Source organism: Serinus canaria, chromosome 10 (assembly GCF_022539315.1).
Source record: "Serinus canaria isolate serCan28SL12 chromosome 10, serCan2020, whole genome shotgun sequence".
Lineage (NCBI taxonomy): Eukaryota > Metazoa > Chordata > Aves > Passeriformes > Fringillidae > Serinus > Serinus canaria.
In genome coordinates, this window is record NC_066324.1 from 2,322,793 (window position 1) to 2,337,111 (window position 14,319).

The 14,319-nt window shown below is 41.1% G+C and overlaps 2 protein-coding genes across 5 annotated transcripts in view; both read left to right on the plus strand.

Moving 5' to 3' along the window:
• Window positions 1-14,319, plus strand: part of RPL4 (ribosomal protein L4) — a 342,845-nt gene that overhangs the window by 138,539 nt on the left and 189,987 nt on the right. The gene's annotated exons all lie outside the window — the stretch shown is intronic.
• The window catches only part of MEGF11 (multiple EGF like domains 11), a 254,555-nt gene that overhangs the window by 54,931 nt on the left and 185,305 nt on the right, over window positions 1-14,319 (plus strand). For all 4 annotated transcript variants that reach the window (XR_007778325.1, XM_050978234.1, XM_030228390.2 and 1 more), the window contains 4 exons: window positions 2,331-2,443; window positions 6,521-6,644; window positions 8,645-8,746; window positions 10,253-10,353. Coding sequence is in view for 3 of the 4 variants with exons in the window: in XM_050978234.1 (XP_050834191.1) it covers window positions 6,529-6,644; window positions 8,645-8,746; window positions 10,253-10,353 (319 nt within the window). In the remaining variant the exon portion in view is untranslated. Of the gene's footprint in view, window positions 1-2,330; window positions 2,444-6,520; window positions 6,645-8,644; window positions 8,747-10,252; window positions 10,354-14,319 lie in introns of those variants that run through there.

Sequence of the window (14,319 nt, forward strand, 5' to 3'; positions counted from 1 at the left end):
TGAAAAAATCCAGTCTGCACCTCTTTGTATGCTAATGATAATCTCATGGAGGGGATGAGCAGTGCCAAACATGTTTGCACGTTGTTGCCTCAGTGTATTAACACTTATCAGCTTGTAACAAGTTTATTTTCAAAGCACCTGGCAGGTTGGCCAGTCCTCTTTCCCTGGGGAAGATCCTGAGAGCTTGCCTGTCCTTAATTCCACCTGAAGTTCCAGAGCCCAGTGCTGTGTGGGCTCAGATGGAAAACACTGGCTGCAGAACCTGGGGGGAATTTGAGCCACCTCAGCCCAGCCCACTCTGCTAAGCCCATGCAAGGCCTGGAATCTTTGCCAGTGGGATTTAAGCAGAGGCCCAGACACATCCAGCAGCCTTTGTCTTGATAAACATATTTCATTGGCCATGACTGAAGTAATTGCCCAGATTCCTTGCCTCTGACACATCTCTGGTATTTTGACCCAGTTTTCCTCTGAGAGCACTGAAGGAACAATCTTGAGCTTCCAAAAATAACATTTGATAGATTAAGCAGCACTTACTTCATTATTTATTCTCACTTAGCTGTGGCCAAGCTCCTGATGACTCCAGAAGTCAGCTCCGAAAGCGTTAGCACTGAAGCAGATCGGCAGACTCCATAAGTTACCCTTGGAAATGTAGCAATGTTCTCTCCAAGCACAACTTACACTGATGTATTTTTGAGCTTAGAAATTTAAAGCAATTTAAGAGTTTTGGATGTTCAGATTCCATTGAAATCAGCCCCCAGCCCAGTTTTGGAAATCTGAGCAACTGTGGCTCAGAGAGTATAAGGGAGAGCCATGAGGGCACTGCAGCAATTGTGACCCTGGTGTGTTTATTCAGGCTTTAAAATAGAGCCTCTAAAATGAGATCTTGGAATTGGTTCCTGTGCTGGTACTGAACAGCGCCCACTTCACAGGATGATGCAGCAGAGGTGGCTGTGGAGACTGAGCACACAGGACTCAGATGTAGGATTTCCCCATAAACTGTGAAAATCTCAGACTTTTGTGTTTATTCCTTCATTTCCCAAGTCATGTTAATTACATGTTAATTCTTGTCTCCTGTCTCCTGCATTAATCGTGCCAGGTGCCAGCAGAGGGAACACAGCAGCCCAGGGCACAGTCTGCTCTTTCTGCTACTTCTTCCATCACTTGCATTTCTCTGTGCTCAGATGATAAGAATCACATTGTCAGTGCTTTTGTATTCAGTACCTGATCCTTCCTGGAAGTGTTTATCTGTTTAAAACAGCTTTAAATTTTCATTAAAAAACAAACAAAACCACAACCTGTCACCGGCAATATTTCTGTTGGTCATGACAACAACTTTTAGAGGTGACTAGTGAGGTTGAATGGATTTGTTCTTGACTGCCCAGATTAAAACAAGCTGTTCTGAGCAGGTATCCTGAGCTCTGCAAATTATCCAGTCCTTTCATGGTATCTCACGTTATTAATCATAAATGGAGGCGTCCAAAAAACCCTGATCAGTTTTGAAACTCGTGGCCTCATTTAGCTTTCATAACAGCTTGTTTCGAACAAAATCTGATGTGGAGCCAAATGAAGTGTGTGTTTAAATGATCCCTTGCCTAAACTATCATGAAAATTTCAGATGGGATGAGAAGAAGGAATGCCACTAAGGGCAGCTTGTTGGAAGCTTGCTACTACTTAGAGACTAAAATAGTGTAATCAGCAAACACTCCGTCACTTTAATGCTTCTCCAGTGAAATCCAACTTTTTGTTTCCTGGCTCAACCACTCTCTTGCATTTTCCTCAATTGCTCCCACACAAATACTAGGATCCATTTTCATTTTGGCACACCTCATTTTCCTGTTTGGTAGAAACGAGAGTTAAGAACAGAGTTATTTATCTTGATGCATGTAATACATTTTTGAAGAATCAACATGGCTTTGTAAAGCCTTTTAACCTGTAAAAGCCCTTCAAAATAAACATGAGCATCAAGAAGGTGCAGTTAGATTTCCAGAAGACTTTTACAAGGTCTCACATCAAACTTCCTGAAAGAAAGTGGACTTTCTGGTTAGGATATCAATGAAGGAAAAGTCTATATGGGAACAAAATTAGGGAAGAAATGACAAGAACCAATTTCTGGAGGCTGGGAGGGTGTAAGAGGAATGTGTTCTTCCACTCTTTCTGAGTTCCCTGCTCTTGCCTGAAAGCAGGATGGTGGGATTGCTCTGAAATAGCACAATTATGTTCTGTTATCTAATTATTTTGAATGTTTTGTCCCATTTCTGCCTTGATTTGTTTCCACACCCCCAAACTCATTTCCTCTGACCCAGTTTTCTGTTTTTCCTGATTGCTCACAGGGCCAAGAGACTTCCCAAGAGCTTTCTCCCACTCTCCCATTGATGTGCCCTGTGTCTCCATGTGCTGGGGATCTGTAAAAACAGGATCCACTGGGAATTTTTAGCACTTTGAGGTAAGATTTTGTCAATGACTCCTTGCTAAATGAGTCACTTGGAAATTTGTGGGGAAAATTCAGCCTAGGTTAACTGACTGCATAAACATTTTAACTTTATGATCTTCAGAGGTACAGAAGGATTTGAGAAAGGTGTTTGCTAGTGAAAGACACCTCTGCTTACAGCTAGACACAAAATTGGGGGTTTTTTGCTTGGTTTAGAGCTCACTTCATCCCAAATTGAGGGAAAAACATTCAATTTAGAACTCTGTCATGGACTGGAAATTCTTTTTGAATTTCATGTCAAAGTCATGTTATGAAATATTTTATGACAGAGATGTCAAAATGAAATGTTTCACCACTTCAGGCCCTGAACAGGAAAGTCTCCAATGGTCATTTTTAGTTAGATTTTCTAGCCTGTCAGACATGGAAGTAGAGGAGAAATTGAACCTGTAAGGTTTGTGTTTCTTTTTTTTTCCCTTGGCCACTTAAATTACATGCTGGTCTTTTTTTCACAAGAACATTACCAAAACCAAGTCCTCAACATCTAGAAAAAGCTCTATAGGATATTTATTTCACCCAGCAAGGATTCTTTGAGGTCTTATTTTCTTTGCAGGTAGGTCCTACTTTCAGGGGAACTCTTTTCCCACGCTGATGTTCATGAAGTTTAAAGGCTCATCTGCATCTCGAGGTCTCTGCAAACCCCAGCAGTTTCCTCAAAGAAGGTTTTTGTAAAGAGACTCCACAGACAAATAAATTAATGATTTGCCACCTACTAGATTTTCTGTAGTTAGGATTTGGAGCTTTCTTTTGTTATGGAGCCAATGACTTGTATCAATATTGTAGGTGAAACAGTGAAATTTTTCAAAAAGGAGGAAGATAGGAGAAAATGGCTTCAGGAATAGCAGATACCTCATCAGTTACAATTAACAGAGTGAGACACTTGTGAAAAACCACCTGCCTGTCCTTTGGATTGAAAGACTCTTCCCAAATTTTACCTAAATTGACTTCTTTCACTTCTGAAAAGAAAAATCAGGCCTGGAGAGACACAAAGGTCACAGTCCTTGTGGGGATTGCACAGACAACCTTTGTGTCATTTACCTGGGGGTTCAGCCCCCCAGGCTGCCTGTCCTGGGAGAGTGGCAGACCTGGACATGTTGCATTAATTTGCTGTAGCTTTCATGAAGGTACAGGCATTGTCCCCCTCAAGGCTGGTGCTGCCTCCTTGGAGAATCTGCCCCAAACACTGAATTTGAGGCAGGAATTTCCTGTGTGCTGTGGTGAGCAGTGAAAGCTGAAAGCCCAGCATTAGATGTCATTACTGGATTCTTCTTTGATATTGGTTTTTAATATGTGTGCTCCTATTTTTAGAGTTTTATTCTGACTCCTTTAATAGCAACTATTCCATTTTGGTGTGAGGGCTTTTCTATTAACAGTGATCAAAGTGAAATATTTCATTTGAGTTACAAAAGAGACGCTTGAGATGAATGAGGTTCTGCTGGATTTGGGGAGTTGGATGGTTCTGATCTTCAATCTGACTTACCAAGTTAAGAAATTAATGACACAAAGCAGCTCCCTCACAAACAGATAATAACAGAGCATTAGCAATAAAAGTTTAGAAAACAGTTTGGAACCTCTTTCTAATACACGGCAAAAAAATATTCTGGGTGCTATTAGGGCTTATAAATAATTCTTTGACGTTTGTTTGATTTAAAAACTAAACTGAGGCATCATTTCCTTAAGAACAAATTGAGGTCTCTGAGAACTACAGAATTCAAATATGGGGCTGCTTTAGACCTCATTCTCTTTAGAGTGAGTGAGGCAGCAGGGCTCTATTCTCATTTATTTTTATTTTGTAGGGAGTACTTTAATATAAAGGATATATAAAATTCAATATAAAGAATGGGTAGTTTTCAGCAAGAATGAGTGATCTTAAGAGCCTCTTTCTTAGCATCTGGTGTATTCTAAGCAAATCTTTCTTGAAGGTTTGCTTTCTCCTGAACTCAAGGGCACTGGCTTCACTTGGTACTGAAGGAGAAAAAATCTGAGTGGGGGAGAAGTTTGATTTCTAGCTTGAATTAATTATTATTTACCTTTCAGTTCCTGATAACTGATGGAAAGCAAATGCAGGCAATGAATTACTGATTTAAAGTCAGGCTGCCTTTCTGCCTGTAATTAATGTAGCACAGAGCCAGGCTGCTGATGCTCTCCAGAAGTTAACAAACTGAGCACAGAACTGTGTTTAGATTTAAGCCCTCTCTGAAGATCTGCATTTCCTGGAGCAGCTTTGCCCACACCTGCCCATCAGAAGGAGCTTTCCTTTAGCCCCATTTGCTCAGCCCTGCCCTGTACCAAAGGTGCAGAGGAGGAAGAAGGAGGGTAAAGGTAAATTACAGCCTGGAAATACAGTGCCAAAACACACTTATCCCCTTGCTTTGGCATTATTGCAGTGCTGCCAGTGTCACAAATAAAGGCATTTTGGGAGGGATTTGTGTTAAAGGGCTGCCAGTTTGTGCAGCCTCATCCTTGGGTTGTTCACATCCATTGTCCATGCTGTGCTCAGGGAATGTTCAGCTCTGCTCTCCCACGGCTCTGACTGTTGGAGCATTGGGACTTTTGGCAGCTCAGCCCCTGCAGACACTTTTCCTCCATGGACATGCAGTGCCCAGGACAGGGATAGGCACTGCCTTCTCCACAAATACATCCTTGCCTTGTCAGCCCTCTGGATTTCCAGACTAAGCTTTTGCATTGTTGCTGTGGGACTCTGGAAAAGCCCACAGGTAAAAAATGGTCACTCCTTGACTTAAAACCATTTCATGAGGAACATTAGCACTAAATCATGTTAATTAACATTAATATGACTTACATGGCTTAAGACCTATCTTTGGGTTTAGCAGTGCTCTAGGAATAATTTAAAAGATGAGCTATTGCTCCCATTGGGATTTTGACTTGAATCCACTAAAGGCAATGGGTGTCCTTGAACTGGCTCAGAAGGCTCTGGGTCAGGAGGCAATTTCTGAGCAGTTTCCTGGCTCTTCATTCTGCTTTGTGATGGCTTCTTTATGCTGGGCTGTATATCAGGGCCCTGCAGAGCAAACCTCTTAACATCCCTTTGCTGTTCTGGACCCTGAGGCAATGAGCCATGTGTTTTTTTGATGATCATATGAAGATTCAATCTATTTTTAGGGCAATCTTGTTGCCAGGAATAATTTCTAGGACTTCTGATTTGAATGGTGAATTATGTGTCCGTGTAAATGCCTGAAATGGATATTTAAAAATACTTTTTCCTGACTTAATGTTTTACAGACTAACACCTCTAATGCTGTTACAAAAAAAGCAATTTTATTTTCTATCTATTTTGAATTTTTGATTGGTGTCATTGAAGACTTCTAGACCAACACCACAGCTTTGGTTTCAAAGCCCCAAGAAGATGTAAGGCAGTACATTTAACAGATGAACAGGAGGTGATGAAGAGACCACACCCAGTGAATTTTGTACAACCTCTTTCCAGCTTCAATGCAAATATTTTTATTTCATGTTCAGTATTCTGTGGAATGTGCCCCAATGCACTGACCTCTGTAATTCTCAGTGGTTCCCCATCCAGGGCTTGAGGAGTGCATTGATTTTCCTTCCATCATGCAATAAACACGAGTCTCACATCCAGACCATATTGACACCTGTAAACCCCATTTAAATAAATCAAAGGGGGCATTTGGGTATTCTCCCACTTGCCTGTAGGTTGATGGAAGAACGGATTGCTCTAATACCTCAGTGATTTATTTGTCAGTACAGACAGCCTGTCATAAAAATAATCAGTATCAGAAATGTTCTTTGGAAGAATCATTTGGGCTATCAATATCTTGGGTGGCTTAATCATCAAATTCATTGCTTTTATTAGGTTTAAATGTATAAATTCCTTTTAGAATGGATTTGAACTTTTAAAGCATTTTACTGTTTAGTTGATTGCTTTTTTAAGTATTTCACTTTCTGAACAGCTCCACAGTATTTGGATTTGCACAAAAGTAAGGAGGAAAAGGCCTAGAAGGATATTTTCTTCCAATTTGTCTCTAATGGCTCTACTTTCTTCTCTTTCTCTAGGTACAACAATGGTGGCACCTGTGCTGTTCCAGTGGATTCTGAGAGGGCTTATTCTGACTTTTCTACTTAAAACTACTCTGTCCCTTAATCCAGATGATCCAAATGTTTGTAGTCACTGGGAAAGGTAATGTGTAACCTGCCAACTTTTATTTTTTTAATCATCCATTTCCTATTTTTACATTTAGAAGGCAAGCTAAGAGCCATAATTTGGTAAATACCACCACATCTCAGAAAAGAGATTTGCTTTACAGAAATAGTTCTTTGGAGTGCCTTGGAGGGTTTGGATCACTCCAAAGAATTGGTTCTAAGGCTGCAGCTATTGACCATATCCCCCTGTGCCCTCTGGGAAGCTCCTCCAGAGTCTGAGCGAGAAGAGTGCACTGAAGTGTTTGCATCCATCATGGAGAGAGCCACAGAAATGCTGGCCTTGTTCTGTCCTGCTTTTTTCTGCTTGTTGTCCAGCAAGAAAGTTTGAAGCTCTTCCTGCTGCAACATCCTGGCTGTTTTTGTCTGGCCTGAACTTCAGGGCTCTTCCTGACAAGTTTGTGTCAGCATCAAAGAGTGAAAGAAAGCACTGAACATGAAAGGCCCTGGAATTTCTTGTTCTCTCTCTTGTTCCAGTGTCCTGGTCCTAAAAGGGGATCTGAGCAGGCCAGTTCCTGTGAGCGCAGAGAAACCCACAGCCTTTGATGGGGTTCACACTCAACAGGGGCTGTTTGCAGAGGCTAAAGGTCCTGTGCTTCTCAGTTTAACTTGCCACATTTCCAGTCCTGCTCTCTAGCTCAATTCCACACAAATCTGAATTGCTGTACACTTCAGCAAAATACACCCCTTAACAAAGGTAAAAATAGGATTGTCTTTAATGACTATGTTTTGAGGCCTTAATTAGAGAATTAACTCATTGTAGATAATGCAATTGCAAAGCAAAAACTGTACAGGAAAGGGATTTTGCAGTCTGCGTGCTGGAAGTGCATTCAGAGCACAGGAATAAAATATTGATTTTGTCTGAAGAAAGTCAGCAACCTAGAGACCCAATCAAGGAGAAACAAAAATTAAATACCAAAATTGATTGGTTGTACTGACCAAGATGACTTTGTTAGTTAGATGTTAATAAATCAAAGGGAAAAGATTGTTAGGGCTATTGCTGGATAATAAACGGGATCGTAAAATAATAATTGAGATTTGCAAGTGTTACTGTCTTACATTAATAATGAGCAACGTAAATATTTTATATTTTGGCATTAACAGAAGTAAAAACATTGTTGTCAAATCCAGCAAACAGTGACAGAGGGCAAAGCAGCATCCAGGGGAAGCTTGGCTTGTCTAGAAGGGACATGACATGCCGGGCAGGAACAGCCCAATCTTCGATTTCAAGCCACTCAACCCCTCCAAGCAAATATCTTGGTATTGCCTTGTTGGTGCAATCTCCCAGGGCTTAATCACATCTGCAGTCCTGCTGATGAGAGAGAAATCAGCTGCAGAATTAAGACAATCCATATAATGAGTGACCTAGAGGATCTAATTCCTGGGTCTTGACCTGCCTAGGGTGATTTGTGTATTGTTCTCCAAAGATGCTGTAGGTCTGATAAACTGGGCCCTGTGTCCAGATCAGCACCTCAGAGAGGAGTCCCTTGAGCACTGCACACACCTGCTGTGGGGCACTGCTCTGCCACCACTGGCCCCAACATGAGACCTGGGTTTTTGTATCAGGTGAGAACCCCGAACAATAATGAACATAGAACCTGTTGCATGGCTAAGTGGTGTTTTGGAAGGATTGCTCAGTTCTTGCTATTGTTGGAGCTCAGTGATTTCTCACCAAATTGCTCAGGTTTTGCCCATATCCATTCACTTTTCCATGAATTTTAGTAATATTTGTTTTGTTCCTAAAAGAGAATGGTTTATTGCTCACAGTGATATCTCTATGCCTATATCAGTCATGACGCCAAGCATTTCCGGACTTCAAGAAAAGGTCTAACAGAAGGAAGCCCTTTTCTGCTCTTTGCTGATACCCAAATTTCTAAGATTCTTGATGTAAATATGTTCCATACTGGAGTTCCATGAGCAGCAGATACAGGGAACTGCAGCTTTTCACAGCCTCTCACCTCTTTCCTTGTCCACCCTCAGCTACGCCGTGACCGTGCAGGAATCCTACGCTCACCCCTTTGACCAGATCTACTACACACGATGCACAGACATCCTCAACTGGTTCAAGTGCACCAGGCACAGGTAAGAGCTCATCCTCAGAAACCTGAGCTTCCTGCTGCCTTCTCATCTCCTCACACACCTCTTGTTTATCCAAAATGTTTGTGCTGCTCCAATATAGATGTGTACACAAAGATGTGTGTTTGGAATTCCAGGGCATTGAGTAGAAATACAGAGATTTTTGCCTGAAGTTTGAGTGAGATAAGTGATAGTCAGTCCCTTGTGGGGCCATCCAGGAGAATGTATCATTCCACTGGCCCTGCCATGGGATTGGAAGTGTCCATTCTCTGACCAACTCTCTTTTCCAAGTGACTGGTGCATGTCCAGGTTTGTAAAAGGAAGTCCATACACCTCCTAAATTGTGAATAATCAGGCATTTGAGGGTTACTGGTAATTAGGAATGAATCTGTGTTAGAATCAGTACACCCAAATCTGCACTGAAAATCAGGTAAAATGAAGATGGGTCTGTTTCTAGGACTGAATGAAAACTTGTACCAAAGAGTTAATTTTTCCCAGGCTGCAGGATATTTCTGTTCTATTCATTCTGCTTCCGAAGTATCCTAATAAATATCCACTAATATTCACAATCTTTCAAGGGAGTTTTAGAATCCTTTTTTTATCTCAAGTCTCATGAATTCAGTTGCAAGTTGGTTGTTCAGCACCATCCCAGTGGGACTGTGGCACTTGGCTTTTTGGCTGCTGTGTTACAGTGTTTGGAAGGGAACAGAGCTGCAGAGCTTTCTGGAATATTGTATAGATTGGAATGCAGCAGAGTAAATTCGATCAGTTTATCCAACATGAGGGACAATAGATTCTGTTCAATTGAGGTAATTTCCATAAACTAGCAAAGCTGTTTTGAAGTGTTTGCTGTTAAATATGCAGTTAAATATTACCTTTCTATGGTGGTATCCTTGCTAATGCTATGAATAAATGTAGGAATGCTTCAGAATGCTAAACACCTTTTCATTTCTGTGGACTACAGTATTGTGTTGGGGAAAACAGGCTGCAAATACTGAACTGGGACTATAATGACACTTTGCAAGGCAGGAGTGCCTTGGGAGGGTTAGCAAGCAGGAACAATTCACTTGGGGTTAACTTCTCAAGCTGTGTATGGAGAGCAGTTGCCACTGTGGTAAGGTTTTGTGTAGCAGCTGACACAGTGGTCTCTGCTGAAGACTCTGTTCCTTCCACTGATGAGATCTGACCTTGCTGATGTGCAAAAATAAATCATTTATTCTTGAAGAAACTCCTTGCCCTTGCAGCAGGACTGGGAAAATGTTTTAAGACAGCAGCTGCCCCAGGAAGAGCTCCAGTGAGTGTCACGAGCACGATGCTCATAACACGAGTCATATTTCAAGCTTCAAAACAAGTATCGATTGCTCCCTTATTGTGGCGTTTATTATCAAAAAGCTTTCATGCATTTAAAAATAATCATTGAATGCTAGCCTTACTATAATTTAACACAAATATCATTGCAGCAGGAGGCATTGATTTTCAATAGTGTCCCATGGTTTGTGTCTCGTGCTGCAGGATCAGCTACAAGACCGCCTATCGCAGGGGGCTGCGCACGATGTACCGGCGGCGCTCGCAGTGCTGCCCCGGCTACTACGAGAGTGGGGACTACTGCATACGTATGTACCCAGGGCCCTGGCACCCTCACAGGGGCTTTGGCCAGCTGGAGAGAAATTAAACCTTTATTGTGTTAGGGTTGATTTTCAGGGCTTTCAGCTGGCGCTGATAGCAGGCAGAATTGCGAGGACGGAATATTTCAGGGTGGTTTGGATATGTGCATCTCAAGTAAGTAGGGAAAATTTGGCTGAAGTCATTGGGGAGGGAGTTAATGAAGTCCCTTAGTGCCTTCTTGAATCAGAGCTTACTTTGGGGAGTAATTAATGCACGTATTCACCGATGTTAAGGAATGAGGGGAACTGAGAGCACTCAGGAATGAACTACCACATAATTTAAGCAGCGGTGTAAAGGTTCTGCCTCTTACCTCTTGCCTCTTACCTTACTTCAAGAGTTAAATGAGTTAAAATCTCAATTTTTTTTACAATGGTTCCCATCAACAATTTAACTGTTTAAAGCTTCTCAAATGTCAGAAGAACTTTCTCCCAGCTGTACTGTATAAATAAATGCAGAGCTCTGGAATGTTTTAGGTCAATATGAGGAGGGACAAAAATCAAAATGGATCTTTCAGCAACTCCTAAGAGCTTATTTAATTAAAAATACCCTGTACATTAGTGTCACATGTTTTCAGTATCGTAACTTTCTGAGTGTTCTGCATGTGCTCAAAAGGAGAGTGGAGATGGGACCTCTTGTCTAAGTCTTGTGTCGTGAGATTATGACACCAGAAAAACACAAAGAGATCTTGATCAGCATCAGAATCCAAATTTTATTAACAGGTTTATAATGCCATGAAATAAATGTGAAAATGATACAATTATCTAGCTAATTTCAAATCTCTTGGCACTGTGCTTAACAGCTATTTCTTTTTAGCTCTGGTGATGTTTTTATCTGAATTCCTGTAACTCAGATTGTAATACATGAGCAGCTGAAAACCATGAATGGACCCTGATCTCATTTTCATTGACCTTTATTCCAAACAGTTACATTCAAGGGGTTTGGGCTGTGAAAAATCACCAGCCCTTTGAGATAAGGCTTTGGAATTATTTTACAGAGAGTGTAATAAGTTGATCTTTTGAAGTGCAAAATGCTGTTAGTCAAGTCCTGAGAAACATTTATTGCAACCTATTGTCTTTGGTGGAACCCTTCCTACAGTAAGTATGTACCTACCTTCAAATATCTCAGGTGTCAATACCATGTCAGCATTTGTTCCAGATACTTTTATTACAGTCTTGAATTTCATGACTCAGAATCCTGTCTGTCACAGAGCATATTTATTATCACTTTTCTCCCTGCAATCTATTGATTTTTTATCTTTAATTTTTTTTAATTGCCATACTGTCGCAACAATAAATCTCTCCAGACCTTCTGATTCTTTGAGGATATTAACATTTGTTTTGAGGTGGTTTTTTTGTTAGTATTAATACTTAGTGTTTTGCTGCTGCCAGGCAAATTTTATCTTTCTGTGGTGGAGAAAGAACAGCACTGAAATTTTGCTAATGCAGAGCAGGCAGCAGGTATCTGGTCAGACCAAGAGCCCCGTGTTTGACACAGAGCAGATAATAGTTACACTCTCTCTGCTGTTTACATGTGCAGGAGTCAGGTTCTTGTATTTCATTATCAGCCTGGTGTGTGCTCAGGGACATCTGCTCTCTGTCCTTCCTGGAGATTGCAGCAGCAACAGCAGCCAAGGGGGAAATGATGTCAGGGAAGAAGTTCTCCATCATGATGGATTCCAGATGCTTGGACTTATTATTTTGCTACTACAAGTAGCCACACAGCAAAAAACCCCAAAAGCAAACAGAAAACCTCCTTGAAATTCTCTGAGCCCTCAAGCAACAGTTTGGAGGCCCAATATTTTGCTAATGGGATCCTTTTCATGTCACCCCTTTGGTTTGTAACACATCAAGCCCCGATCCCATTTCTTTTGTTTTGTTTTTCCACAATATGTTCCTGTGCCAACAAACAAATTCTCTCATTCATCATCCTTTGCAGTCAGCAGTGAATTCCATTTTCATTCCTGGAGGCACTTCTCTGCTTTTGCCTTTTTCCATCCCATTTCTTACTTCTCTTTACACTGGTGGTTTTTTGCTGTTCCCTAATGAGGTTGTCCAGTAGTCGTGTCCCACGTTCCTCCAGACACATTCAGAGCTGTTCCTCCAAAGGCAGCTGCTCCAAGAGTGGTCAGGACACCAAATTCTGAGCTTTTCCTGAGCTGTCCCTGGCAGGAAAGGAGGGAAGCTCCAGCCCTGCAGAAAGGGCTCCCCCTGCTCAGCCAGCCCTTTAAAATCCATTCCATTAGCAATCATGGAAGCCACGACAACATGGGGAGGAGGGATACATCCTGCAGTGAGTCTGATGATCAAAAGAAAGTTTGATTAAAAAACAGTGTGTAGATTAAAGGCTAATTGGTTCTTCTTTCATTAATAGCAGTCTTTATTTCTTGCAAAAGTTAAATGGCTTTGTAATTAACAGTGACATGTTTAGACTAGAGAGGGCTGAGTTTAAATCTTTATTAATGACTGTTTCTTGGATTTTAAAACAGAAGTGAAGGCTTTCAGCTACTGTTTTGATCTTCTCCCTTTTCATTTACTAACTTTCAAAAGGATGTCAGATATATGGTTTTATCTTTGTCCTTCTGTTGAGGTTTACTAAATATATTAAGTCTAATAAAATCTACCCTCAGTTCTAAATAATCATGTTGATCCAGAGCTTCTTGCTCTGCCACTTCTCCGGTGTCTCCTTTGCCTTTTTGGCATCTGTATGTGCTGCTGCCCCACAAAATGTGGAATTCAGGCACAAGGTCCAATAATTTACCTGATTGCCTGGTAAATTATACAACTGGCCAGCCCATTAATGCTTAGGCTAAACAGTTTTGGGGTATGAAATTGTCTTTGTGCCTCCAAAGGGCCTGAAATATTTTGGGGTTGCAGTGGTATTCAAAAAATGCCCCCTGAAAAATGCTGCAAATGCACATCTGCATTTTTTCCCCCTCCACTGATATCTTAGAAATGTTGTTACATTGTGGGAGCTTTGCAAAACGATTCCCCTTCTCTGAATGTTCTTACACTTGACAGAGCTTTTCCCTGAGCTGTCCCTGAAAACAAACAGCACAGTCTGGGCAGTAAATCAGAGCAGCTATGATTTACTGTACTTTGTATGCTAAGGTAAGCTTTTGGCAGAGCAAATGCATAAACTGCAGAAAATCTTTTTTTAAACAACCACAGGGTTCAACTGCCCTTCAAGGTTTTTGTAAGGATGTTTTAAAATTATATTGCCTAGATTAGTATCTGTGGTAGATAAAGCAGCTCTGAATACTTTGCTGTTCAAAAAAAAAAAAAGAGAAAAAGAATATTACATGGCTCTTTTGTGCTCTTTAGCCTGTGAGGAGATGGTAATTGAATAGTTCCCTTTAAGAATATGTCAGGTGGAAAGATGCCCTGTGTGCTAAATGGATGCATTTTTGTCTGAGAGACCAATGCTTTGTTCAGTCTGTCCATTTTAATCTTATTCTTGCACAACAGATTTGTACAGAGGAGACACTTCTTGTGGGGAACAAAGGGTCAGAGACCTGACATCAGAGGGAAGGCAGATGGGACTCTGAGCAGCAGCCACTGCCAGCTGACTTTTGGGCAAAAAAGCACCAACCATGAAACAAAATTTGGGAATTCACCTTTTCTTCACAGATTGAGTTGAGCTTTTAAGTGTTTTCTTCACTCTCCTACCTTACACTCTTTTTCTAATGTCTAAATCTATGCATTGTGACAGGATGTAATAATGACAGGATTAGTGATTTAACAATCTGATTTGCTGCCATTTATCTGTCTTTCAAACCTGCCAAAATTCAGTAGAGTTATAGATGGACCATTTCATGGTGCTTTCCTTTCTTGGCCAAGATATTATTGATCTCAGATTGTTTCTCAATATTCAGCTTTCCACATTACAATTGTCACAAGCATCAGCAGGGCTCCCTG